Source organism: Pteronotus mesoamericanus, unplaced genomic scaffold, assembly GCF_021234165.1.
Source record: "Pteronotus mesoamericanus isolate MK-2021 breed Mesoamerican mustached bat unplaced genomic scaffold, CSHL_Meso_final contig_84, whole genome shotgun sequence".
NCBI classification, from domain to species: Eukaryota; Metazoa; Chordata; class Mammalia; order Chiroptera; family Mormoopidae; genus Pteronotus; species Pteronotus mesoamericanus.
Window position 1 is genome coordinate 2,143,784 of NW_026555267.1, and position 26,006 is coordinate 2,169,789.

The following is a 26,006-nucleotide window of genomic DNA, read 5'->3' on the forward strand; positions in this document are numbered from 1 at the left end:
ACATCTGTTCCTTTAATTCTCACAATGACATGATGAAGTAGGCACTATTATTATCCCCATTTTACATGCCTGCCTAAAGTCATGCTGTGAGGAAGTAGGATTTAAGCTCAGCTGCTCTGACTTCAGAGCCCAAGCTCCTCCTAACCCTTGTGTTTGAGCCCCCTTCTCCATAGCCCCTGATGGGAAGTTTTTCTTCTTTTCTCACCTAAGCCTTTCTTGCTGCCCTTTTCTTTTTCTAAGACAAAATTGGTCACTTATTTTTGTCATTATTGTTCTCCCTGCCCTTTCAACCCCTCTCATCTTACTTATCTCATGCCTGTCCATTCAGGCTTCTTCATTGGGGTAGGAATGGGGGCTGATAGGGAGCCAGCAGACCTCTGTCTCCTTCCTCCCACCCTGCAGCAGCCTTGAACAATCCAGAGGATGAGGAGGTGCCGTTGATTGAAGACACACTCAGCAGCCACACAGACTTGGTGGATAATGAACCAGTCATGTACGAGGTCCAGAAACAGTTCACAAGGTCAGCTTCTGAGTGCTCTCAGCCTCCCAGGAGGCTGTGTCAGGGCTCCCCAAGCCCTGCCAGGTGGGGTGTTCCCTCTGACACTCGTACCCCCTGGGGCCTCCGCTGCAGCCTACATTCCCCTCCTGGGGCTCTGTCTTGTGGGTGCGAGAGAGGCCTCCTCTCCAGGCCTGACCAGCTACCTCCACAGACAGCTGAGTGCCATGTCCTTGGACAGGGAAGGCCCAGGTCAGGCTGGGCCCCGGAAGCATCTGGATCCGGCAGAAAAGGTAGTGCAGGCAGTGGAGGTGAAGGCAAATGAGACGCTGATTGAGGAGGAGAAGGTGGGGAAGGGCAAGGTGAGTAAGGTGGACAAGGAGGGCTGGAGAGGGTAGGTGGGCGGGTCCCCAGCAGTCCTGGGGCTCACGGATGTCCTCTGTTCCTGACCACCATGGCAATGCAGGTGAAGCTCAGCGTGTTCTGGGATTATGCCAAGGCTATGGGGCTCTCTACCACACTGGTCATGTGTCTGCTGTATGCGGGTCAAAGTGCAACTGCCGTTGGAGTCGACGTATGGCTCAGTGACTGGACCAACAAGGCTGTGGTGGGTGGCCAACAGAACCACACCTCCCATAGGCTCAGTGTCTACGCCACCTTGGGAATTCTGCAAGGTGAGCCTGAACGATCCCTGGAAGTGGCTCCAGTGGGCCCCTTCCTCACCTCTGAGCTGCTGAGTCCCCCAGCCATGCCCTTCTCTCCACCATCCCAGCCATCGCCCCGCCCCCAAGCCTCCCTAGCCCACAGTAGTGGTCCGCCTGCTTCTGAGCCTGCCCCCGGTGCCTGCCACCTGGCCCAGATGAGTGAGCGTCCCCCTGCCTCCTCCAACAGGGCTCCTGGTGGTGCTGTCGTCCATCGCGGTGACGGTGGGCAGCCTTCGGGCTGCCCGCTTGCTTCACCAGGCGCTGCTGCACAACAAGATGCGCTCGCCACAGTCCTTCTTTGACACGACACCCTCAGGCCGTATCCTTAACCACTTCTCCAAGGACATCGACATCATCGATGAGGTTCTGGGCCCCACCATCCTCATGCTGCTGAATTCCTTCAGCACCTCCATCTCCACCCTCATGGTCATCGTGGTCAGCACGCCCATCTTCGCCGTGGTCATCCTGCCCCTGGCTGTCTTCTACATGTTTGCACAGGTGCTCAGGGAGTGGGTGGGAGGAGGGCACAGGGGCCCGCGTGGGCGGCGCTGTTGGGTGGGCAGGACTTTTGTGTGGGCTGGTGACCAAGGGTAGGATGCAGGGAGGGCGACCCCAGGGATCTTGCAGCTGGATTTGGTTAGGGACAGCAGTCCGTTACTTTCCCCCTTTGAAACTCATTTTCCTCACCCATAAAATAGAATCATAGGGTTGTTGCTAAGATGAAATGAAATCCTTGTAAATTGTGGTTTGCCCTAGAACTCCTTCCTACTGGCTATTTTTTATTCTTATTTTTTATTTTATTTTTCTATTGTAATCAAAAATTTTTTATTGTTCAAATACATTCTATTTTTTAAACGAAATATTGTGAACAGTTTGAGATACGTTATCTTTTCCTTTGTTTTATACGTTTCTAAACACATAGGGGTACGTGCCTTTTAAAGATGAGTTGATAACTCTCAGATATAGCTAACTATAAAAGGCATTTGTGTCGCCAAGCCCCTGTCCTGCCATGAATAAATCAGTAGACAAAGGTAACCACAAGGTGGCTAGAAGCCCCTCTGTACAAAGTGCAGCATGTACCCTGCGCTGGGACAGGGGACTCTCAGACACACACCGTGTTCTGCTCTGGCCATCTTGGGGTCCACAGGGTAGAGGATGGAAGCTGAGGCAGAACCATGATTTTGTGGAGGTGAAGCTTAAACAACTGGATTGAGGCATGGGAGGAAGAAGCTCTTTAGGAAAGAGAATACAAAATTATCTTATTTTTGCAAATTTTGCAAAACACATGTGATTGTGTGAGCACTTTGCTAAAGTACCTAGGTGGAGCTGGGCACATTCAGTGACTTAGAAGGCCAAGCAAGGTCAGCGCTATAATCCAGGCCCCCTCAGGGAAGGAAGGGGTCAAGAGCTGAGAGGGAATCGGGAAACGCTTTGTGGAGGAAGTAGCCTCCACAAGCATCTCCTGAGCAGAGCTAAGCGAAGTAAAAGGCTAGAGTGAGTTCAAGGAGCTACGTCAGGCCCCTGTCTTAGGTTCTTTCAGCCAAACGGAGGGAGCAAGGTCTATGGAGGGGTTGAGGGGGGTGGCTGGGAGGGGCCCAGAAGGGTTCAGGGAGGTATGCAGGACTGAGCTAGGGTTCCACGGGCCTGACATCAAGCTCTTTCTCCACCCGCCATTAGCGCTTCTATGTGGCCACATCACGACAACTGAAGCGGCTGGAATCTGTCAGCCGCTCGCCCATTTATTCCCACTTTTCGGAGTCGGTGACTGGCTCCAGCATCATCCGGGCCTATGGTCGCAGCCGTGACTTTGAGGCCCTCAGTGATGCTAAGGTGGACACCAACCTGAGGAGCGCCTACCCCAACATCTTCTCCAACAGGTCAGAAGCCTCCTCGCCACCCCCTGCTCCTCCAGGAGCTCCCATTAGGGTCTGATTCGGGTGTTTTTGGGTCTCCTTCCCCACCTTCCCCTTCATCATAAAACTGCCCCCTTTCTGCACCTGCCCCAGTTCCTCCTTGTCTGATCCCCGCAGGTGGCTGGGGGTCCGAGTGGAATTCTTGGGGAACTGTGTTGTGCTCTTTGCTGCGCTGTTCGCCGTGATTGGGAGAAGCAGCCTGAGTGCAGGAATGGCGGGCCTTTCTGTGTCCAATGCCCTACAGGTATGCAAGGGTCCGGGCCTCAGGGCAGGGCCACCACCGGGGCAGGGAGCAGAGGCCACACACATGTCACAAGCATCTCCTGAGCACCTTGCTCTGCCCAGTGTAATGCTGGGTGAGTGGGTTTGGGGGAGGGAGGAACAAAACATAAGAACCGAGAGGAGATTCTCTACCTTGGGGTGTTAGAGAAATTATCTTGGAGCTTGGCCCCAAAACACAAACAGAACTTGTCTTTTCTGTGCACAAGATCTAGAAGGTCCTTCTTGACAGTGCCTGGGGCAGGGAAGTATAGGGCTAGAACACACCTCATTTCACGTGCCTGCTGAGCGAGTACCTGGGCTAGAGGTTGGGCAGGTCAGGAACCGCAACTGGAATTTTGTAAAGCAAATCACATTTTTCAGTGCCTCAGTGGCTCAAGTCTTAAAAGCTTTGGTAAACAAAGGGCAATCCAGACATAGATTAATCTTCTCAAACTTTAGTGTGCATGTGAATTACCTGGAGATCTTGTTGAAATGTGGATTCTGATGCGGTAGGCCCAGCGTGGGGCTCAGGATTCTGCGCGTCTCTCAAGACTCCTTGCTCCACAAAGTGTGGTCCAGGGACCATTTGTGTCAACATCATCTGGGAGTTTGTCAGAAATGCAGAATCTCAGGATCCAACATAGAATTGCTGAATCAGAAGCAAGGTTCTCTGGGAAGTCTCATACATATTGACATTCAGGAAACTCTGGCCTAGGTGGCCCTTGGTTAAGTCTGCAGTGTCGCTGCCGGAGGTGCAGTTGTAATTAGAGCCCCAGGTGGCACACCTGCTGGCTTGCCCAGGCCCACCAGGTCATTGACAGGACAGGAGCTTAATCAAGGAGCCACTGGGGGAAAGGAGAGACCACCCTACTTATGACCCGGTTCCTTTGCCCAGGTGACATTTTCTCTGAACTGGATTTTACGAATGTTATCAGACCTGGAGTCTAATATTGTGGCTGTGGAGAGAGTCAAGGAGTACTCTAAGACGGAAACTGAGGTGGGTACTGGGATGAGCCTGGGGTTGGGGGAGTCTGGAATAGCTGGGGAAGGGTGCTCAATAGCCCACCATCCCTACACCCCAAAGCCAGCTACACAGGTGGCTCTTCATTTATTCATTTATCCATTCAATGCTTACCGAGCATCAACCAGAGGTCTATAGTAGGAGGTGTGGGGGTTTCCCAGTCGAGCAAGACAGGGTCTACCCTTATGCATGTTCTGATGTAGTGGGAGAGGTAAGACATACTGCAGGGTGCTGGGGTGAAAGACCAGAGCTCTGGGGTGATGCATCCAAAGAGGATCTTTCTTGCTGGTATGATCAGGGAGGTGAGCATCCAGCCGAAGACATCAGCCTGGTCAAAGGAGCAGCAGTGGGGCAGCCTGCCCTTTGTAGGGGAAAGGGAGTTGTCCTCTACTGGGAGGTTTCTTTATTCACACCCTCCCATGATCACAGCCCAGACCTCTTCATGCCCAGAAGCTGCACCATCCCTGAGATCTCTGTCCAACATCCCTATGTTAGACCACTCTTCCCATCCCTCCCAGCTCAGGTGTTCCAAGCCCTCCACTATCACAGTACTTTGTCCTCATTGGGACTCCCAATCCTGCTTGGGACTCCCAAGCCTTTGTCCCTCTGTCCATCACCTCATCTGGCCTATATTCTGTGCTCCAGGCCAAAAAATGAGATTTGTTTATTTTTTTATTGTACACCTCCTATACCAGAATTTAACCCTCGGGGGAGCAAGGGCTTTATCTTGTTCACCACGTCAGTACCTGTCACGGAGTACACACTCAATAATAATGAATGGCAAAAGGGGAAACGGGGGGAGGGAAAGAGGGGCAACTCCAAAGCATGGAAAACAAGGAGAGCATAGGAGAGGGCAGGATAGGAGGTTTTAGAGCAGCATTGTGGGGAATAAAGGCAGAGGGGTAAAGGATTCATTGAACCACAAAGAGGGCCACCGAGGCACCAGTGACTCCGGCCAGGGACCATGGCAGGTGAGAATGGAGGGAGCCTTAGGAGACAGGGAGGCTGAAAAGAGGGAGGGGGACAGGCTGGTGAACAGGTGTCGCCTTAATGCAGAACCCATCTTCCCCCCTCTACAGGCCCCCTGGGTGGTAGAGGGCAGCCGCCCTCCTGCGGGCTGGCCCATGCAGGGCGAGGTGGAGTTCAGGAATTACTCTGCACGCTACCGGCCAGGCCTGGATCTGGTGCTGAAGGATCTGAGTCTGCGCGTGCACGGTGGCGAGAAGGTGCGTGTAGGGTGGGCTTGTGCCTCTGGGACATGGCTATACCCCTTGTGGGAGAGTAGGTCTTCAGGAGAGCAGATGTTCCATCCCAGTTGTCTGCTTGGCCTCTCTAGGGGAGTCCAGGAGATGGCCCCACTGACCCCTATGCCTCCCCATAACTGCCCTTCCCCACCCCCTCCAGGTGGGAATCGTGGGCCGCACCGGGGCTGGCAAATCGTCCATGACTCTCTGCCTGTTCCGCATCCTGGAGGCCGCAGAGGGTGAAATCCGCATTGACGGCCTCAATATAGCAGACATCGGACTCCATGACCTGCGTTCCCGGCTGACGATCATCCCCCAGGTATGACCCTGACGTGGACTGGCCACACTGGCCAGTGAGCCTGGGGAGACGGACCCGACCCCTGTTCTGCATCTTGAGGGCCAAGACTGGCTAGGAGCAGCGCCACAGATTGTCCCCCTGTTATGAACTTGGAAGGGTACCTTGGCCCAATCGGACGCTGCCCTGCAACCTCCTGGGCCAGCAAATGGAGCCAGGACCATCGGACGCCTGAAGGGCCCCATTCCTAAGACACTCTGTTGCAGCTTCCTTGTTTCTCAGCTCTGAATTACATTTCACTTTTTCTGGCTCCTCTGGGGTATTTTTTTTTCCTGCTGACTGGACACTTTGGAGGCAGATTAGCGCTCTGGTCTCTGCTTTAAGCGGAGGACATTGTGATTGGCAAAGCTACGGTTTATCATTTCCCGACAGGCATTTTCTGTCTCCTTGGCCATTACCTCCCTGCTGGAAGCCTGGGGGCAGAGTAGGAATGCTGCCACCTCAAATCCCTTTATTTTTCCTTGGCTCTGGGGCCCGTGGCTCGTTATGGGGACCAAGCTGCCTTCCTCTAAGGCCTTGTTGTGTTCCCAGGACCCCGTTCTGTTCTCGGGCACCCTGCGTATGAACCTAGACCCCTTTGGCAATTACTCCGAGGAAGACATATGGCGGGCCTTGGAGCTGTCCCATCTGCACACATTTGTGAACTCCCAGCCAGCGGGCCTGGACTTCGAGTGCTCCGAGGGAGGGGAGAATCTCAGGTAACAGCTGGGAGGCGGCAGGTCAGAAACAATACCCTTCCCAGCTAGGGGAGCTGGCATCAAATGACCCACAGTCCAGGCCAGCCCCTTCTCGTCCCCCTCACTTCAGTCTCAGCTTGGGCGCACTTAGGGGGCATTGTTTGTCTTGAACATATTGTGTGTGCCAAGCGTGGTGCGCCATCTCACTGACTCCTCCCATAAGCCCCGTGGTGGTCCCTGGTCCCACTTGGAAGATGAGGAAACTGAGGCAGGCCCAAAGTCACAGAGCTAGGAGAAGGCATGCCTGGAATTTGAGCCAGGTCTGGGAGATTCCAAAACCCTACTCCGTGTTGTCCTGTAGGTTTTCAATGCCAGCTTGGCCTGGGCGGGGAGTGTGGACTGAACCTGCGGAGTGGGCGAAAGGAAACCTACAGTGCTTTAGGCAAATCATAGATATTTTCCAAGATGGATGCAATCCCGTCTGTAGTTTGGGAATGGGCCAAGTGAGCTCTGTAGGTTTTCTTCTTTGCTTTCTTATAGCCAGAGATTTTATATCCCTGGCCTCTGGACTGTGCATCAAGGAGAGCCAGAAATCTCTTCTTACGGAACCTCAAGGTTTCAGAGTCCCATATTTGTGTTAGCAAATCCCGAGTCCCGTTTGTGTGATTTGGGGCAAGTTGCTTAACCTCTCTGCCTCCTTTTCTTTCACTCTAAAATGGGAATAATAACAGTCCTATACCTTGTTGCACTGTGCAGCCCAGTAAAAATTCAATGTGAGCCATGTATGTGTAATTAAAATTTTTTCTAGTAGCCACATTAAAAAAAAAAAAAGGAAAAAGAAACAGGTGAAATAAATTTTAATAGTGTATTTTATTTAGCCCAATATATCAAAAATACTATCTTTTTAATGTGTAATTGGCATAATAGTTATCAGGGGATTTTACATTTTTTTCCTCACAAAGTTTGAAATCCCATGTGTATTTTTAGATTTACAGCACATCCCAGCTCAGATGACAAATTTCAAGTGCTCAATAGCCACATGTGGCCAGTGACTGCCATTTGGACAGAGCAGTCTTAGGGTCATTGTGATTAATAGAAGGTGCTTAGCCAATATACACTCCTGAGCTATTTAGCTATTCATATTATTATTCATATTATTCTCCTTGGTCCATGCCCATGGACTCTCTCCAGACCTCAAAAACAAAAACAAAAACCTTTACATTTGCTCAGTACTTAGTAGTGCTCAACACACTTTGGCCTCCACTATCTTGTTTAACCTTTGCTGCAGTCCTGTGGGCCAGACGTGAGGCCCCAAAGATTGTTCAGCTAGCAAGGGGAGGGGCAGGAACTCAGGCAAGTGGGGTATCGTGCCCAGATCTTTTTGCTGCACTCCAGCCACCAGTGGGATGCCCCTGCCTCCCCCACAGGCAGCCTTGTAAGACTGAATGTGCACGTTAGTGGAATTTTACTTACACAGCTGTGTTGAGGGTAGCTGGCAGACAAGCCTAAGTGGCCAGATCCTGCCCCGCAGAGCTGTTTTGGGGCCCATTCTCCTGGTCCTGTTTGCCACCAGCACCACCCCCAGAACATCCCCTCCATCCCCATGCACCCCAGGCTCTGAGAGAGAAATGGGCTCCCCTCCTCCCTCACCGAGCTTGTAGCCTCTTTAAGTATAACCTGTATCCTGTGCCAGTCCCACCATAAATCAGCCCTGAATTCTATCTGGCGGCTCATTCTGCTGCCAAAACCTTCATTAGTTGCGGGAATGGGCCAGGGAGGGAGTCTGGCCTTCACTCCGGCTGTGGTGACTCACCCCTTTGGGAAGGGCTGAGGTATTTGTCCTTGGGTGTGGGGGTACTGCAGCCTCTGTGGTTGGGAACACAGCCTTGCTTTGTTCCCTAGCTCTGGCTTCCAAGGTAAGGGGTTGAAGGTATGCCTCCTGCCCCTCCGCTTCTTCCCTAGTGACTGGACGTGGGGAGTCCCCCAGGGCCTTCCCTGCCCTGTCCCTTCCCTTGTTCCCATGGTCCTGGCCTGTATTTCCCACAGGAGCGGGAGATAACTGTCTGAACCGTGTGATATTAGGCTCAGCCAGATGGCGTAATGTGTGCAGATATCCGGGAAGAACCATTCAAGTGTGTTTTTACTAAGGTGTAAATGACTGATAGAGTGAAGCAGAGAAACATCATGGCACTAGTTGAGGAGTGAGAAGGGGGAAGAAAGCAGAGAAAGGTGCCAGGGACAGACTGGAGATTTTATGTTGCTGAACACTTGGCTCTACCCTCAAGGCCCCTCATTAATCCTGGGGTGTCCAGACCTCCTCTCGACTCTTGTTCCAGGAGGACAGGGCTGAGGTGCAATGAAAGAGCTCAGACAGAAAGCCAGTCTGGGCCATTGGGAAGGAGTAGGGACAGAAAAGGTTGGGAGAGTGAGGCCCGGGGGCAGTTTGGAGCGCCCGGCTGGAGATGTCTGCCTTCCCCATTCTCAGTGTGGGTCAGCGGCAGCTCGTGTGCCTGGCCCGGGCCCTTCTCCGCAAGAGCCGGATCCTGGTTTTAGACGAGGCCACGGCCGCCATTGACCTGGAGACTGACGACTTCATCCAGGCTACCATCCGCACGCAGTTTGAGACCTGCACGGTGCTGACCATCGCGCATCGGCTCAACACCATCATGGACTACACCAGGTGGGGCACCAGGACCCTGGCAGGGAAGGGTCTGCTGGGGTCACCTGGGCCGCTGGGAAGAGGCAGGCAGATGAAGGTTACCTGGACACAGGAGAGATGTGTGGCCTTGGGCAATTCGGTGAAACTTCCTGAACCTCTTTCTCTGAGGGTTAGAGTAAACTGAGTCAATGAGATCCTGGGAAATGTCAGTGTCCTCCCCAGCTCCTTACTGCAATTCTCCCTAGTATCCTTTCCTCAGGAGGATCAGGGAAGGGGCCTTGCCCACGGAATCTTATGGCTTCTTTGGGGAGACAGCTCACACAGCCAAAGGGGAAGGACTGCGACCTATTCCCTCATTGTGCCCAATGTCAAAGTGCGGTGCTGGAGAACAAGGGGAGGGGCGAGGTGACTCAGAAGCCTCATGGAAGGGAGCTGGCGCTGGCCCAGCAAGCTGGCCCCCTTGGAGACAGGGGAGCTCAGAGTAAGAAAGAGGAGGCAGGACACGGGCCACAAATCTATGCTGAAGGGGGATGGTGAGAGTACATTGAGAGGCCTTCATTCACAAAGTAAACAGCCACAGGGCGTGCGGAGGCAGGGAGCGGCCATGGACACAGCAATGGGCAGCCCTTGTTCCTCCCTCCCAAGTGTCCCCACACAGCCCACGGGGGCTTGGGCACCAAGCTGAGAATGCCCTATGCTGTGGTCTGTAGGTTCCATCCCTACCCCACCCCACTGCCATCCAGAACCCCACTGGGAGAAGAGACAGGAGAATGGGCCATAAGTGCTGGCCCTGGGTCCAGCTAAGGGACGGGACTGGGCTGAGAGGATCTGTTTTCAGGACTAACTGGAAATGGTTTTCACCAGCAGCCCTGAGGGGAGAAGGCTCAAACCTACCCACTGGGTGGGGAGTTATTTATCCTAGTGGGGCTGACAGAGATTAATCAAATAATGATGCAACTGAACATGTAATTAAAGCCTAAGGGAAGGAAACAGGGGTCCGCGGGAAGGGGCTGAGGGCGAGAAAGCCACTTTACCCAGGGCAGCCAGGACACTTTCTCTCCCAAGGAAGGGAAGCCCAGTCAGGCCCGAAAGGATGAGTAGGAGTTGGGAAATTGGGGAGGAGATGGGGTGGGGATGGAGCTGAAAATGTCAGGCAACGGACACAGCACATGCAAAGGCCCTGAGGCAGGAAGGCACATGAGGCTAGAGTGCAAAGGGCAAAGAGGGCCATAGAACCAAGGAGGGGGGGAGAGAGGGATAGGCCCCGCTATGCTGCACTTCTAGGACCAGGGTAAATCATCCCATACCCTAAATGCAATGAGAAGCCCCCGGAAGGAAGGGACAGGCTCCTGCGCTCCAGTATGGGAAATGTTCAAGCAGTGATGTCCACAGACACACTCCTTCCCAGAACATGTTTCCAGGCACCCCGCAGGTGGGGAAACAGAGTGTGGTCCACACCCTCCCATCCAGGGGCATCTCCCCAGGCTTGGGGGGGCAGGGGTTTTACACTCTGGCCTCCCCTTGGGGGCCAGCCTGCTGGCCCTGTACCAGGTGCACCCTGTGATTAGCTGGTGGGATAATCCAATCCGAAGCCACTGTGTGGGGGGGTGGGGGGGTGGGAGAGAGCAACCCATCAGCAGCAGCCAGATTTGCAGCCAAAGCCCCAGATTCCAGTGTCAGGGCTTACTGCAGCCCGGTTTCCTGCCGCGTGCCTTTGTGAGTTGGCACAAAGCGGATGGAAGCACACAGAGCCCAATACACAGGTCGGAGGCTCCCCACGCACAGTTCTGCGACCCTGGCGAGGGGAAAGGCTCATTAGGGAAGGTTTTCAGATACCTGACTAGCAGAGATGAATAGGAACCTTGTGTTTGATCCCAGAAACTACCTCATTTGCCAGGAGAGCAAATGGAGCAGCTAAAATAACCAGGCTTGCAAGTGTGCACATGTGGCGTAGCGGCTGTGTTGGGTGGGTTGACTGAAGTGGGAGGGTTGGCATGTCACTGCAGGGCCTGAGAAGTACCCAAAAGGGCAGGATTGGGCTATGAGGCCAGGTCTGGGCTGACAGAGACCTGACCGCTTCTTTCCCTTGGCTAGGGTCCTGGTCCTGGACAAAGGGACAATAGCTGAATTTGATTCTCCAACCAACCTTATAGCAGCCAGAGGCATCTTCTACGGGATGGCAAGAGACGCTGGACTTGCCTGAAATATATTCCTGGGATTTCCTCCTGGCCATTCTCGATTTTCTTCAGAAACGGAAAGGACACCAACTACGTCTGCAGAATGGACTTGATAGCAATTGCTGGGGACAGTTGCTAGATTTTTGCCCCTGTGAAGCACTTTACAGGATAATCATGCTACATGCTCCAGATGAGAAAGCGAGGCCCCAGAGGAGCCCGGCATGCCCAAGGTCAGACGGTTTGCGGCAGAGCCCAGACTAGTCCCGGGCCTCCTGATTCCCAGTCTCGTGTTATTTTCCCACTATACGGCTTGCAGAAATTTCATGGAATGACCTCCATATCCCTGTATGATTTTTCATATTCTCTATTCTAAAGGTTTGTTTTTTGGGTTTCTTTTTTTTAAATTAAGCTTTTTCCTCCTGGAACAGAAGATTGCCGGGTCAGTCCGTCCCTAGGAACCAAGTCCTGTACTCGGGTGTGCTGGCCTGAATCCATTAAAAATGGAGCACGGGTGAGATGAAGGTTGTTCAGAACATAGACCTTGATGTAGGCTTTCTCTGCCTGGCCACAGGTGTTGGGGTTAGGACCTTTGGAAGAGGCAGGGAGGGAGAGAGGCAGAAATGGACTCTAATACACATCTACATGGCTGGAATTTCTGAAGACTTCGGACCCAAGAGCTTTGGGCTGGAAACATTGTCTTCACAGCCAAAATTCAATGGGTTGTTGCCAGCAGTTCCTGCTCTGCTGTGCAGATACTATAAAAAGGTGAGGAATAAAGCCCCTGAAATCTGACCTGCAGCCTCTTGGGAACGCTGCCGTGAATACCTCCACGCTTATGTCCTCCCTCAGACCTCTGAGCCGGCTTCTCTAGGGGCTGCAAAGCGCATGGTGCTCAATGTCCTTGCTCCTTTAAGCAATCTGTCCCAGACAGGTCCCCGCAACCAGGGAGGCCGCCGAGTCATCCCTCTTTCTCAGCCCGCTTGAAGCTGAACGTGGGAGGAGCACAGGGCAGCCCAGGGGTCGCCCTGCCCCGACAGTCCCAGGCTGGTCAACAAGATGCGGGGTGAATTAAATTTCCTTTCTTGAGCAAGCCAACTGTTATTTTCTGCGGGTCAGGCTACCTGCATGAGACCCTGTATTTGGAATGGATCTCTTCTCTTTGTTACCTCGCTAAGTTGTCTGGTCTCCTCTCTCATTTCCTCAGTCTTTATTCTTGGTATGATGTGACAGGTTGTGTGTGACGGTTTTTTCTTCCCCCACCCTCAATGGTTTGCAGTAGGAGTGGAGACGGCTCCTTTGATCCAGTTGCACTCTGTGCATTGGGTCAGTCCGTGCTGCAGGACCATTTGTTAAAGGTTAATCACATTTTTTTTGGGGGGGGGGGCAGGCTCTTTTGGCTCAGGGAGTTTTATGAGTGTATGGAAGAAGACTTCCATCCCTGTGATAAAACAAGTATGAAAGCACAGATGCCCAAATTATTCTTCCTCTGCTTGGTGCTAAGAAAAGGTCTCTGCTATATGCTCCCTGATTTATTAGACCAATTTGGCATGGCATCTGCTTTGTGAGGCTCTAGCTGAAACGCAGATTCATTCAGCATCGCTCTCAGCTGAAGATCTGAAAGTGTAAAGCTGTTATTTCCTCTCTGGTCTTGGGAGTTTGCTTCTGAGCTCACTGAGCCCCTGACAGGTGCTGACAGCCCCAAGGAGAGGCCTGTTGTGTAAAGTAAATAGGATAATCAAAAAATGTGGTTAACAGGGGTTGACCTCCATCTAGCTGGCTCAGCTGCTCCGGGGAAATGAAGCTGACTGCTGCAAACTGAGAGGAGAGGCACCGCGCAGGTATCTGTCGCCGGTGCCACTGACAGGGCCTGAGCGCCGTGGCTGCAGCGGGATGGAGGGGCTCGGGTAGGGACCGGTCCCTTCCATTCTTCCTCCAGGGCATCTTGTCCCTGGGACTGTCCAACAATTCGATCCCCGTATGATAGAAATGCAGTGCTGTTTAGGAGCCCAAAATGAAAGACTATGGGCTCGGTCAGTTAATACTTAATTTTAATAACTTATTATATTTGAACAGTCAGCAATGCACAAAGAAAATTATCTTCAGTGAATGTTTACGCACAGTGTGAACACATGCTTTAAATATGCAGTGGAGGAGGAGGGGTGAATTCACAGTTAACAAAGCTAAAAAAAAATCTTTGTTATAAATTACACAAAGCATATAAAAATATTTCTCTGAATGCATAGATTAAGACTTTAAACTCACCCACCAGCAACTGTGCAGACTTATCCTACTGCCATACAGAGGAGTCACTGGACCACAGAGGACTTGATACAGGAGAAGAGAGGCCAGTGTCAGGTTCATCTTTCACCTGAGACGCCAAGCTCCTGGCTCCCAGTGTTCCTTAAGCCCTGAAAATGTCCTGGAGCAAGTCCTCTGTAGGCCGCCTCCCAGCCAGGTGCCCCCACTGCTTCTGACTCTCTAGCTGGTCTGGATGGCTGCAAGAGTTTCAACCCCAGGGGTCTGGACATGAATTAATAATGAACTGATTTCCTCCGAGATAGAACGAATCTTAGTTTTATCATTAAACTAACTTTTTTTTTTTCAAAGGAAAAGGGAAAAAAGGGTTAGTGTGTCTAGGTAAACTAGCTTCTGATTGGTTGAAACACAATGGAGGTTTCTTTAAAGTACTTCAGAGAAAAGGAGTGGTAAGTGACCTTCACTCCGCCATGCAAACGCTACACGAGGGTAAGTCACCATCAGTAATTGCTGGAACACAGACTAAGTCACCGAACAGAGTGACTCCATGAAGCTGGCCTTGAAAACACCTCAGCCTCAGCTCAGCATTTGGGCAGCAGCGGGAGGCCGTCATCTTAGCACCACATTCCCTTCCACTGACACCTTCTGCACATTCTCTCTCAATCGTGTTCCCATAAAATTAACACAGGAGGTTAAGTTTCTTTAGAAACTATAGGCACTATGGGAAAAATCTTCTTAAGACAGCAGGCATGCTCTGCAACAGCTGGCTTCAAAGCCCTGCTCTCCTGTCTGTCTATGTGCTCGTTCTTATTTCTAAAGTTAAACTGTTTGTTTCAGCATGACAGTGGCTTTTCTTTTAACATTAATGACACTGAAGGAAAGGAAAAGAATCCTTGAATGCATTCTTTTAAAACAATTCTTATGCCATGATCAAGAGTTTAATTGGGTGTGTATTTGTTTTTTCCGGGACGAGCCTGGGAGACTCACACTCAATTTTGTTGGGGGTAGTAGTGGATCGGTGGGGATCGTGGGGGAGTCCCAAGATCAAAGAATTCATTTACAAAACCAACAGATTTCGGAGTTGTAAAAAATCCTAATAATTTCAAAATAACCTTTCTCTTTGATACAAAAATAAATACGTTAACTCCTTTAGTTCAGTTTCCCACAATAACCTTTAAAACAGCAACAGATTCAGTCTCAGAAACGGCTTTTCATTTCTAGTGGAAAATGAAAGTGGAGAACATGGACAGGCAATGTTTGTGCTCTTCTCACGTGGTGCAATTAAATGGGGATGGCAGGAATCACTTCATTAAAATATTTTTTTAAAAAAAGTGGTTGCTCTTTTGGAAGGCATCGGAGAGCCCTCTAGTGACCAGGAAGGGGAGCTAATGCAGAGATGGCTGTCTAGGCAACGGCTGGCTAGAGACAGAGAAGCAGTCATGAGTGTTTACAAAGGAAAAAGTAGGGGAGGGGAAGCTCTTTTGGTTAACAGCATATTTACAATTAGGTAATTGTATTCTTAAATACTTTTAACCTGAGTAACATTTATAAATATGTTATAGGAAACCTCACAGCCACAAGTCACGCTAAAACCCATTTGTCCAGTACCTGTGTTTCCCCAGTTTTCCTCTCGAATCGGTTCACATTTCAGGAGAGTTGTGAGCACGCAACACCAAGAAAAGCACATCCCGGCCCTTCAGGTGCACCGTCAACAGGAATGACTAGAAGTAGGCTTCACTCTCTCTCAGATTCTGCTTGGACAACTCTCTTAACACGCTACATGTAAAACACACTGGATGTAGAAACGGTCAGCTTCTGCCTCCCAGACCACTGTTCACAGCTTCGAGCAATAGGTTTATTGTGCACCAAGAGGCTTGAAGAATGGCACCACTGCTTGGGGGTCAGGGACTTCCTACCTTGGCAGAACAATGTTAATGTACACTATTCAGGGGCACCAGGGGCCCTCCCGGGCATCCAAGGCATTTAGATCGATGGCTTGTCCTCGGCCCAGAGGGGACGTGCGCTGCCGCAGCGCTCGGTGGGAACAGTGCCTGCTGCATTAGTAAGTCAGTTTGGAAGCTCTCCTGTTGTAGCAAGGCCTTTCAGTCAGTGTGGATGCAGCATTTCTGAACAGAAAAGTATTTTCACTTATCGTTAGAACCAGTTCCAGCTCTTGGAAATCTTGGAGTCGAGCAACATCTTTGTCCTGAAACAAAAATAGGTTAATCAGATTAAGAGAAGCCACTTGTCTCTATATATTTGGTATGCTGTGTTGAGTTGATACCAGTATCTTGGCTCATTTTAAAACCTAAAAGCAAAACAAATGCCTGTGGCAGGCTGTCACTGATAGGACAGGAGAGCCCCCAGGGGCGTGAGCTGGGCCCGGATGGTGGAAGCCCTTAAAAGCCGCTGCTATAGGATCAGCAGACCTTGAAGGGAGAGGCAATGTAGGCATCAGTTTTACTCAGCTGCTCTGAGAAGCCAGAAGCCTATTCAGAAAATTCTCTCTGGTATCCTTCAACTTTCAAAAACGCAGTGTCTCTACAGGCCCAGTAGAGGGAAAGAAAGCTCAGTGATTACATTTGGAAAACCACCTTTTCTTTCTTTTCTATTATCTTTTCATTTCTTCAACTATGATTCATATAACCAAGAAGGAAACTGGGTATTTTCTAAATGCAAAAAGCAACCAATAACTCATACTTCACTGATCTTTCCTTACCTTTCTTACCAGAGTATTGGGTAACTTTCTGATCTTCTCCACCTGATCTGGATTAACGCCCAGCTCACAGCAACTCACTCTGAGCAATTCTTGGTAAGTGAGTTCCTGTCGGTCTAGTTCAATTTCAATGAAATCATTCTCTCGAAGAGATGGGTTTTGAATCCGCACCTTGAGTACTAGCTCTAGAAAAAAAGAGGGAGAAATGTTAATGAATGGTTCTGGCATAATCGGTTATGTAATTTAAGATCTTTTTCAGAAGATAGTTATACTTAGTCATGTCTGTACCACCCAGTGAGAAAAACTAAGCACCATCAGTGAGATTTGCTCAAGCCCAGTTCGGCTTTGCTGGCACCGTGTCCTGTGTTGTCCTCTCTGCATTTAAGACTGTATGGGGTTCACAAAGTAAAAAGGGGGGTGGTGGTGGTTTGGGGAGGGGACAACCATCGCAACTGTATAGAGGATAATTTATTTCTGCTGCTGAAACTAAGGAGATTAAAGGCTTAAGCATGGGTTTGGGAATCAAATTACAGATATGTAGGGGAAGGAGAAGAGAGACAAACGATATAGTATATGAATTACTCTAAAAAGATTTAACAATTGTGGGTCTAAAGATATTTACAAAATATGAAATTCTTTGCATTAAACACAGTAAAGGGGCAAAAAAACATTATTAAAAATTAAAGTCTAATTATGATTTGAATACAGTTTTCAAATCATAGGGAGGAGTTTTCATTTTGGGAGTAAACATCTTGTTGGACAAGAAAGTAAGATAGTGCTTGCCCTGGCCAAGTAGTTCGGTTGGTTAGAGCATTGTCTTGATACCCCAAGGTTGCGGGTTCAATCCCAGTCAGGACACATACAAGAATCAACCAATGAATGCATATATAAGTGGAACAACAAACCAATGTTTGTTTCTCTCTCTCTAAAAAATCAATTAAAAAAAGAAAAAGTAAGGTAGTCCTCCAAGAATGATGAGACATGTCTAAGGGACACAAGAACTGGCTTGAAGAAGCTCCCTCTGGGTAAATGTGACATAATTTGAACATCAAAATAACTAATGAATTATAACCCAATGAATGGAATATGAATCTATGAGTTTATACTGATATAAGTGGAGCATGGAGAGCCCTCCTTTACAGTAGAATGCCAACTGATAAAGGATGATAGGAAATCATACTCTACAAAATAGTGGGCCTTAACTCTTTAAAAATATTGAGGTCCAAAATGATAGAGAAAGGCTGAGGAAATTTTCCAGATTAAAGGAGACTAAAGCAAAAAGATAACCAAATGATACCGGTAACCCGGTAACCTGGGGCAAGGGGCAGGGGCGGAGTGAGTGAAAATAGATACAAAGGGCACTGTTGAGAAATTTAAATAAGGGCTATGGATTAGAGAATAGCATTATATATCAAGGTTACATTGCCTAAATTTGATAATTTTACTATATATAATTATGTAAGAGACTATCCTTGCTCTTAGGAAATATACACTTAAACAGTTCAAGGTAAAAGGGCAGAAGGTATTAATAAATAATTTGTGAATCTGAGTAAAGAGAGTTCCTTATACTAGTAACTTTTCTGTAAATCTATAATTATACTCAAAATGAATAAATACCACACCTCCCCCCAAAATCAGGAAGTAAAGCACTAGACCTCTGGATATTGTTGCCCACTTGCAGAGGCTGTGTGCTGACAAGGGGTTACCTTGCATATTAAATGGAAATGCTCCAGTGAAGAAAAATGGCTGGAATGCTGGCGCTGGTCCTGTATATGTCCCATTTTGAGGCTCCATGGACACTGGTGGCTTGGATGGGACAGAAGAGAACAGTGATCGACTCTGACTCACTGGTGGCTGACAAACAGGCCCTGGTTTTGTGCTTTCTGGTGTTCTGAGTATAGCAGAGGGGGCAGCCACATCCCCATTCTGAACCAGTGCCAAAGAGGTGTGGTCCCGCGGAAAGGCCCCGAGCAGGGGAGGCTCCTCAGGGGGGAGCAACGGGGGAGAGCCCTCTGCGGGGGGCGATGCAGGAGGTGTGGCGGGGCCCCCGTTCTGCAGCTGGGCCGAATCTTCTGCCACGGGGGTGTAGATGAAAGGGAAGGCTGGGTTGGCCAAATAGTTGGGAACGAAGGGCAGCTCTGACTCCTTCTTCGTCTGGGGGAGGTTGTCTCCACCATCATCATCTTCCACTTAAAAAGAAAACACAGAACCTTTACATAGCCCTTTAAAATTTACCAAGAAAAGAATGTCTTGTGAGAGCTGGTGTCCTTCAGTCTATGGTAAGTACTTTGGTCTGTGTTTAGTGCCTCTTGGCGCCAGAAGAAGAAGAATATTTTATCAGGCTTATGATTACCATTTTTATCATCTTAAACTTTACAGATTAAAAAAATGAAACCTTATAATGCCTACCTTTCCAGAAACAACACAGAATTACTATCGTGGCACAGTAATACAGTCTTTGCTTTTAGAAATAGGCTGATTGTCTGAATGGTATCAAGAATGCAGCCAACACCTCAAGTCTTAAATTAGTTTGACAAAATCCAAAGCCGCCCCCAAGCCCTGACTCACCCCCCATTATCTGTCGGATTTCCCTCCTTGACGTCAGCTGGACTGGCATTTCTCCTTTCGTGGTAAGAATCTCCTTGTCAGCTCCAGATTTCAACAAGTAAGAGACCACCTGACCATGGTTGCGTTTACATGCCCAGTGTAAACAGGTCCTGCCCCAAAGAAAAGAGGGAGAAAAGAGGGATTTAAAAAGAAGAGAAGTGATTTGGGATTTCAAATTCTAGATGTTAGTAAATAAATGTGTGCGAGAGTTCAGCTAGAATCAGGAAACTAGGCTGGTAATCTCAACTTTTTTCTGTTCAGAAAGTAGATGAGCAAAATATTTAGTATGCTTAAAATTTATTTTTAAATTTCATTTCTGGCCCTTGGGAGAAACTAATTTGTCCTAGGAGCTTTAATTTCAATGGCTGCCAGAAGGCTGCCAGGCTGGCTGGCTAGATAATTCTAATGGTATTGCTGAGTGTTACTCTATCAGTATTGTTCATTAGATTGTTCCAATCTCTTTAAAATATTTCTTGCAGGGCTGCATTCCTTTTTTAGAGACTATGGACTCTTGCTTCATATGCATTAAATATCACTTGAAGATTAAATACTATCAGGTAAATAACCATCTCTTCTCTACAAGCTTGCTCTGACACTAAAATTATAATTATTACAGAAGATATTACTGTCTGAATCTCAGTAGGTTACTCCCTTTTCCTCTTTTTCATTCCTTCACACTCGCCAAAAAAAAAAAGTTTCCAAATTTCCATTTTTAAAATAGTTGGCTTCTCTTGTTCTCTCCAGAAGGCTACAAACCTACCTTCATCTGCTTAGATGTAAGGCACTAAACAGACTTCAAATCCTAAGGCATTTTAAAAATGTACATCAACAACCAAAATTTTAACAACTCTTCTACCATAGTAGGCTCATTTAAGTGAAAGTAATTATTTAAGAGTGTACACATAGGGGTTATGCATGCACTGAAGGGCTATTATTTTAAAACTGTCTTGAAATTTAATTAGCATGCCAGCAAAGACTCCATTTTAACAAATGAAAGGATTCAGAGCTACTAAGTTCATCCCCAGTTGTCAAAGCTGAATGATATTATGGAAGAAAAAAACTTTTTCCCAACTCTGTTTTGAAATATCCTCATTCACCAACTCTCTAATTAAACTGAGATAAGTATCTTCAGAGCTTATAGCCAAGTACAGGCTTGGCAAAGAACAGAACATATGTTCAATAGTGAGGATTAGGTCACTCACCTGGGAAATATAATATCTAGAAAGTTCATTTGGTTCCAGGAAAAAGCTGATTTACCCTGGGCACCCTAACATCTATGACTCACAGAAAGCTGGCTTGTCTGGCTGGCTGCGAGCAACTCCACTGATGTTTCAGAGTGACGTTCCATACAATTGTCGATTAGAATTAGATTATTCAGGTGTCTTTAAGGTGAGCTCTATGACAAAATGACTGCCAATTTGGGAAAAGTAAGGGAAGAATCTTGATCTAGACTTCTACCGCACAAGCTCCATGGAGATAAGGACATATCTGCTTGGACAAACAACTGCTTAATTAATATTTGCTGAATGAGTGAACCAAGAACAAGGTAGATGTTGCTAGGAGTAGAAGGATCCAATACATCCTTGATTCTGGGCAAACGGTAACCAAGAGTGTGTTTGTGTGTGGATGTCTATCGCATGGGCTTGAAACGTAAGTTGTTGTAACAAGCTAGGAAGTACTTCACAACAGAGGCCCTGGGCACCGGTCTCAGTGCTGAAATTGTGGTTACTGAGCAACTAAGAACGGAAAGCTTTTCTATGCTAGGGAGTAAGTTTTTCGAGGGTAATCTTTATATCCCATTAGTCAGCACACTGCTTATAAAATAAACAGATATAATGCTTTACATGCTGGACATTGGTCTCAAAGCAATACATATATTAACATTTAAGCCTCTAAACAACCCATGAGTTAAGCACTATTAGTGTTTCCTCCATTTCAGAGATGAAGAAACTGAGGTAGTCAGTAACCAAATAAGCAAAACAAACAGTATGCTTGGTGGTTATGACGTGCTGTTTTTAAGCGCTATAGGAACAATAAAGCAAGGAAAGGAATTAGGCGATGCCAGAAGCAGAGAAGGGCATGGTGCAATTTTATTTTGTTATTTCTTTCCTTGTGATGTCTTCCCCCGCACCCCAGCTTTGAGATACAGTGGTGCAATTTTAAATTGAGGGCCAAGGAAAGGCTCACCAAGGTGACATCTAAGCTAAGACTCGAAGGAGATGAGAGAGCAAAAGCATTTTAGATTGAAGGAAGAGAAAACAAAAGGTCTTGAATCAGGGCTGTCTGTGCCTGATGTTTCAGGAAAAGCAAGGAGGCCAGGGGAGCAGAATGAAGGAGGCAAGGGGTAGATCCGGAGATGAGGCATAGAGGTAAGGAGGGGGCCCGGGGAAGAAGAGCAGAAACTGTAGAACCCTGTGGGTTTTTACTCAGAGCAAGATGGGAGCCATTAAAGGACTCTAAGCAGAGTGAAATGATCCAAATTACGTTTTAAGTTAGGATCCCCCTGGCTGCTACATTGAAAAAAGACCATCAGGTATAAGGGTAGAAGTGAGGAGACTAGCTAGGAGGCTACGGCAAAGATCCAGGGGACAGATCGACGGCGCCTCTGCACCAGGGGTGTGGTGGTGGAGCCAGTGGGAAGCAGTCAGATTCTGACTGTAGCTGAAGGAGGACCTGGCAGAATTAGCAGAATGACGGGGTGTGGGGGTGTGAGGGAAAGACCGAAGCAAGGATGGCCCCGAGGGTCCGGGCTCCAGCACCTCCAATGCTGCAAAGAGGAGGACACCAAGGAGCCCGCCTGGGGCAGTTGAGGAGGAGAGGAGGCCAGGAATTCAACCATTGACATGTTGACTTTGAGGTGTCTATTAGATGTCTGTCCCAAAAAATCTATAAGAAGCCTCTTGAGACTACTTTAGATTCAACTTACGTTAACTGAGCACTGTTAGAAAACAAAATTCAACTGAGTAAATTTGAAGATCTAATTGGCTTTATTAATTCATGAATCAGGCACCATCCCATCTAGCAAATAGAAGGGAGTTCTGAGAAGTTGTACAAAATGAAAGGTTTATAGGCAGAAAGTGACCGGAACAAGGAAGTTATTAGCAGAAGCCAAGAAAGGATTTTTTTTTTTCTTCCCTCAAGCAGTGCACTTTTTGCAAGGCGGGGGGGGGGGGGGTTGGGGGGAGAGCAACAGAAGTCCTATTAGATAACCTCATTTGATCAGGAAATTCCTGCTCTGATTGGTTTAAGGTCACATTTCTGGGAGAGGCTGAAACTGCAATAAAGTCTTGGTTTGCTGTCCGTGGGGCCTTGCGGCCTGTAGTGTTTGTTTTTTTTTTTAACAGCACCTCTTATGTGGCAGGCATTACAGTTAGGAAAGGGGTCTAGAGTCCAATGTTGTGCTCATTTCCCAGCTCCATTAGTTCTTGTAAATTCTATGACCTTGGGGAAATAACTTAATCTTTCTGGGCCTTAGTTTCCTCATCTGTAAAATGGAGAGAATAATAAAAGCTAGGTCCCTGAGTAGTTGTGAATAATACATGTAAAGCACTTAGAACCTCGTTTGTGCTACTGAACAAGCTCAGTAAATGTTAGCTATTTATATTATGCTTCATCTCATTAAATGCTCACAACACTCTTGAGAAATAATTGGAAAATGAAGTGACCCCAGGAAGTTCCAATAGGCAGGAATGGAGAAGAACCTGCAAGAAAAGACCACTTATTCATCTACCCAACACTGCCTCCCAGTGCCAGAACAGGAACTCACAGCTTGTGAACCACCCAACAATGCTCAGACAAGATACATACTGAACTGCAAACTTGTCTGCAAACACTTTTAAACAAAACAGCAGTATCTCCAGTTTCCTGGCTTTCTCAACTGCTACCCAGGCTTTTTTCTTTTAGGGTAAGGAGGGAGATAGCTTTGTGAGGAGTCAGAAAATCGTGGTTCTGGTCCTGGCTATCCTATTAATAATAGCTGTGTGACCTAGGGCACGTTATTCTCTGGAGTTGAAACCATCTCCAATGTCCCCTTCAGTTCCAAATGTACGATTCCACTTAAAAAAATAAATAAATAAAACACTTGCAAATTTATTTTAAGTCTAAGCTAGCAAAATAGGCAGGATCAAATAAAAACTTTAAATGTAAACATGAAGAGAACGGAATAATACCACATTCAGTAATTTAACACTAAAAATTTAACCACCGACAGCTCTTAAAATGAGACTCCTTATTTAATTGGGAAGGACTCAATTGCAGGCAGGCATCTAAATCCTTGGATTAAATTCTCTACTTGAAACTATAATAGGAAAACAAAGCAAAACTATAGCATAAACGAATGCGTCTTCCCTCAACAGGCAGCTACAAGCAGCAGCAATCACTGCTGCAGAGGCAACAGAGAAGCAGAACAGTGATGCAAGTGATGCTTTTTTCTGATCTTGAGAAAAGAAATCGTGCTAGTTTATAAGATTCACATTTGCTCAGTTGCTTATGCTTTTTACTCTACAGATATGTTGTTCTTCAGAAGCATCTATGGCAAAATAATTCAACACTTGAACTGGGGTGAGCTCCAGATTAGCGTGAGAACCATAGCCAGCACCTCTCAGGCCAAGTTAGCCAGGGGATGCTGAAGCGGCGGAGACGCCAGGGGTCGGGTGGGCGCTGCCCGGGAAAGCCCACGTGGGCCTGGATTTAGGCAGGTCGCGCGCCAGACTACACCAGGCAGGGGGGCCAGGACTAGCTTCAAGAGCGCACAACCTCCGAGGCCCCGGGCGCCAGGCCACGCCTTAGCTGGCGTCGCCGAGGTCACGGGCGACCGCCCCACGCTCGAGCCGGCTGCTCTGACCCTGGTCTTCCCCCTCTCCCCACTTACCAGCCGTTGACCTCATTTTGGGAGTTCACATCCACCCCGCTCTCCACCAGTTTCTGCACCTCCCGAATGTCCCCCAAGGCCGCGGCCTCCCGCAGCCTCTCCTGCTGCTCCTTCTGCTGTAGGAGAGCGCTCATCTTCCCCTCGGCCCCAGGCCCCAGCCCGCGCCGCCCCGGGCCTGTCAGCGCCGCCGCCACCGCGGCCCGCTCCGGGCCATGGGGAGAGAGTGCGGGGCTCGCCCGCCCTGCTCGCGCCTCCGCCCGCGCCTGGCCCGGGGCTTCTGTTCCCTCCCGTCAGTGGCCCGCTGCTGCCCTGTTGCTCCGGCCCACAGGCCCAAGCCTCCTCCCTGGCCGCGCCTCCCGCAGGCCGGCTCCGGGGGACCCTATTCAGAGTGACAACCCTGACCCAGATACTTTCCGTTCCTACTCTCGGTCCGGGCGCCCGGGCCGGCTGTTTATGTAACTGCTGCACAATATGATCCGCCGTGATTCATGGACTATTTTTAGACCTCCCCATCCCACAGCTTCAAGGGAGGACAGACACATGGAAAGAAAAGAAAGCATATCTGAAAGCCAGAAAAGCCTCTGGCGCAGGCTGTTTACCAGGCATCAAAAATAATTGCTGGGTTTTTTTTTCCTTCCAGTTCGTTTGGCTCTTTTTCCTTATCTGAGCCAGCTTTTGCCCAGCAGGATGGGGAAATGAGCTGAAAACGATCATACTATTATATGCCCATTATTGCAGAGACAGATTACACTGTCCTTTTTCTTTTGACAGTGCTTGGGACCATTCAGTTAGAATATTTATTTCAGTTGCCATTGTTTTACATCTTACTTCTTCGAACAGGGATTTCTTCTAAATTGGCTTTCAGGGAAAATATTAGTATTGTGCCTAGAGTCTTTCAACTGTAATTTATTATTGCTTAGAAATCAAAATTAATTACTCTTCATAAAGGTCATGTAAGGAAAAAAGAAAGAACAGCGAAGGGGCCCTTGGGAGCTGTCCTGGACCCGATGCCAGGAGCTCCAGGGGGAGCTATGGGGTAGATGTAAACAGCACTTTGCCTCTTTGCCTAGTCAGTCTAATGAGGTTGAGTCTGCTTTATTACTTAGTAGGAAAAAAAGAAAATATTGTTTTGCTGAGCTCAGGTGCCTCTGAGAGATTTTTCAATGTGGCACAGGATGGAACCTTGCAGATGGGGTCAGGAGGATTAAGGAAATAACCTTGCAGTGAAAAGGAGGAAGGAGTAAACAAAGAAAGGAGATGAAATAGGAAGGGACAAATCTAGGCACGGAATTTTCATTTCCCTCTCTGGGGGCCGCCCAGGTCCTGCACAGCAAGCATGTTTCTTGCTACTGTTTAAAGAAACCAACATATCTGTTTATTATGAGTAATTCACACAGTATACAGTGCACACCAGGTGGTGCCGAATATAAACTAACTGCAAACTTAAATTGACCCCCTGGGCAAATTGGAACTCTGAGCTTACATTTTTATTTGTCCCTCAATTTAAACATTAATTCTCAGATCCAGCGTGATACTTCATGTACATGATGCTGAAATTGGGTCCTTTAACACGATATGAGTGATATGAAAGCATGTAGTAGCCTCTTTTTTTAAAAAGACAGTGTTAAAAAATTGGTAATGACTGCACTCGAAAGCCTGTGAGTTCTTGTTGTAAGAATTTGCATGTCAAATTTCCCTTCCTTAAAAGGATTATGGAATGTGCCTTCCAATAACTGTTGAATCAGTGAATATTAGTATCTCTTTAAACTCATACTCTACTTACCTCTGACTCCAATTTTTTGCTTGTTATTCTCACATATAAAAACAAAAAGAAAAGCAAAAACTTTCTCTATAAACAAAATCTCTAATCTTGGCAGTAACTGAATGCAAGCCAATGGCTATTCTATTGCTTCCATTTATTTATACATTGTCTTATCTCTAGGGAACTACCCAATTCACTGGGTGCATTAATCAGGCACCTTTTCCTTGGCACTGATCTAGTCACTGAAGATGCTGCTGCAAACAAATCAGAGTCCCTGACTTCAAGGAA

General features: G+C 48.2%; 2 protein-coding genes across 2 annotated transcripts in view; one reads left to right on the top strand and one right to left on the bottom strand.

Moving 5' to 3' along the window:
• The window catches only part of ABCC3 (ATP binding cassette subfamily C member 3), a 50,049-nt gene extending 38,058 nt beyond the window's left edge, over nucleotides 1-11,991 (top strand). Inside the window, exons 25-36 of the mRNA XM_054585496.1 lie at nucleotides 403-520; nucleotides 711-858; nucleotides 963-1,170; nucleotides 1,388-1,698; nucleotides 2,878-3,077; nucleotides 3,231-3,357; nucleotides 4,270-4,371; nucleotides 5,475-5,621; nucleotides 5,800-5,958; nucleotides 6,526-6,692; nucleotides 9,157-9,351; nucleotides 11,425-11,991. Of these exons, the coding sequence (XP_054441471.1) occupies nucleotides 403-520; nucleotides 711-858; nucleotides 963-1,170; nucleotides 1,388-1,698; nucleotides 2,878-3,077; nucleotides 3,231-3,357; nucleotides 4,270-4,371; nucleotides 5,475-5,621; nucleotides 5,800-5,958; nucleotides 6,526-6,692; nucleotides 9,157-9,351; nucleotides 11,425-11,533 (1,991 nt within the window). The 3' untranslated portion in view covers nucleotides 11,534-11,991. The remainder of the gene's footprint in view (nucleotides 1-402; nucleotides 521-710; nucleotides 859-962; nucleotides 1,171-1,387; nucleotides 1,699-2,877; nucleotides 3,078-3,230; nucleotides 3,358-4,269; nucleotides 4,372-5,474; nucleotides 5,622-5,799; nucleotides 5,959-6,525; nucleotides 6,693-9,156; nucleotides 9,352-11,424) is intronic.
• Nucleotides 11,992-14,679: 2,688 nt separating this feature from the next.
• LOC129080144 (ankyrin repeat domain-containing protein 40) lies at nucleotides 14,680-24,205 on the bottom strand. The gene is made up of 5 exons (XM_054585404.1): nucleotides 23,957-24,205; nucleotides 19,048-19,196; nucleotides 18,186-18,668; nucleotides 16,483-16,664; nucleotides 14,680-15,969 (listed from the first exon to the last, which is right to left on the bottom strand). Exons 1-5 carry the CDS (start codon nucleotides 24,088-24,090, stop codon nucleotides 15,823-15,825), a joined length of 1,095 nt encoding a protein of 364 aa, XP_054441379.1. The 5' UTR covers nucleotides 24,091-24,205; the 3' UTR covers nucleotides 14,680-15,822.
• Between the last annotated feature and the right edge of the window lie 1,801 nt (nucleotides 24,206-26,006).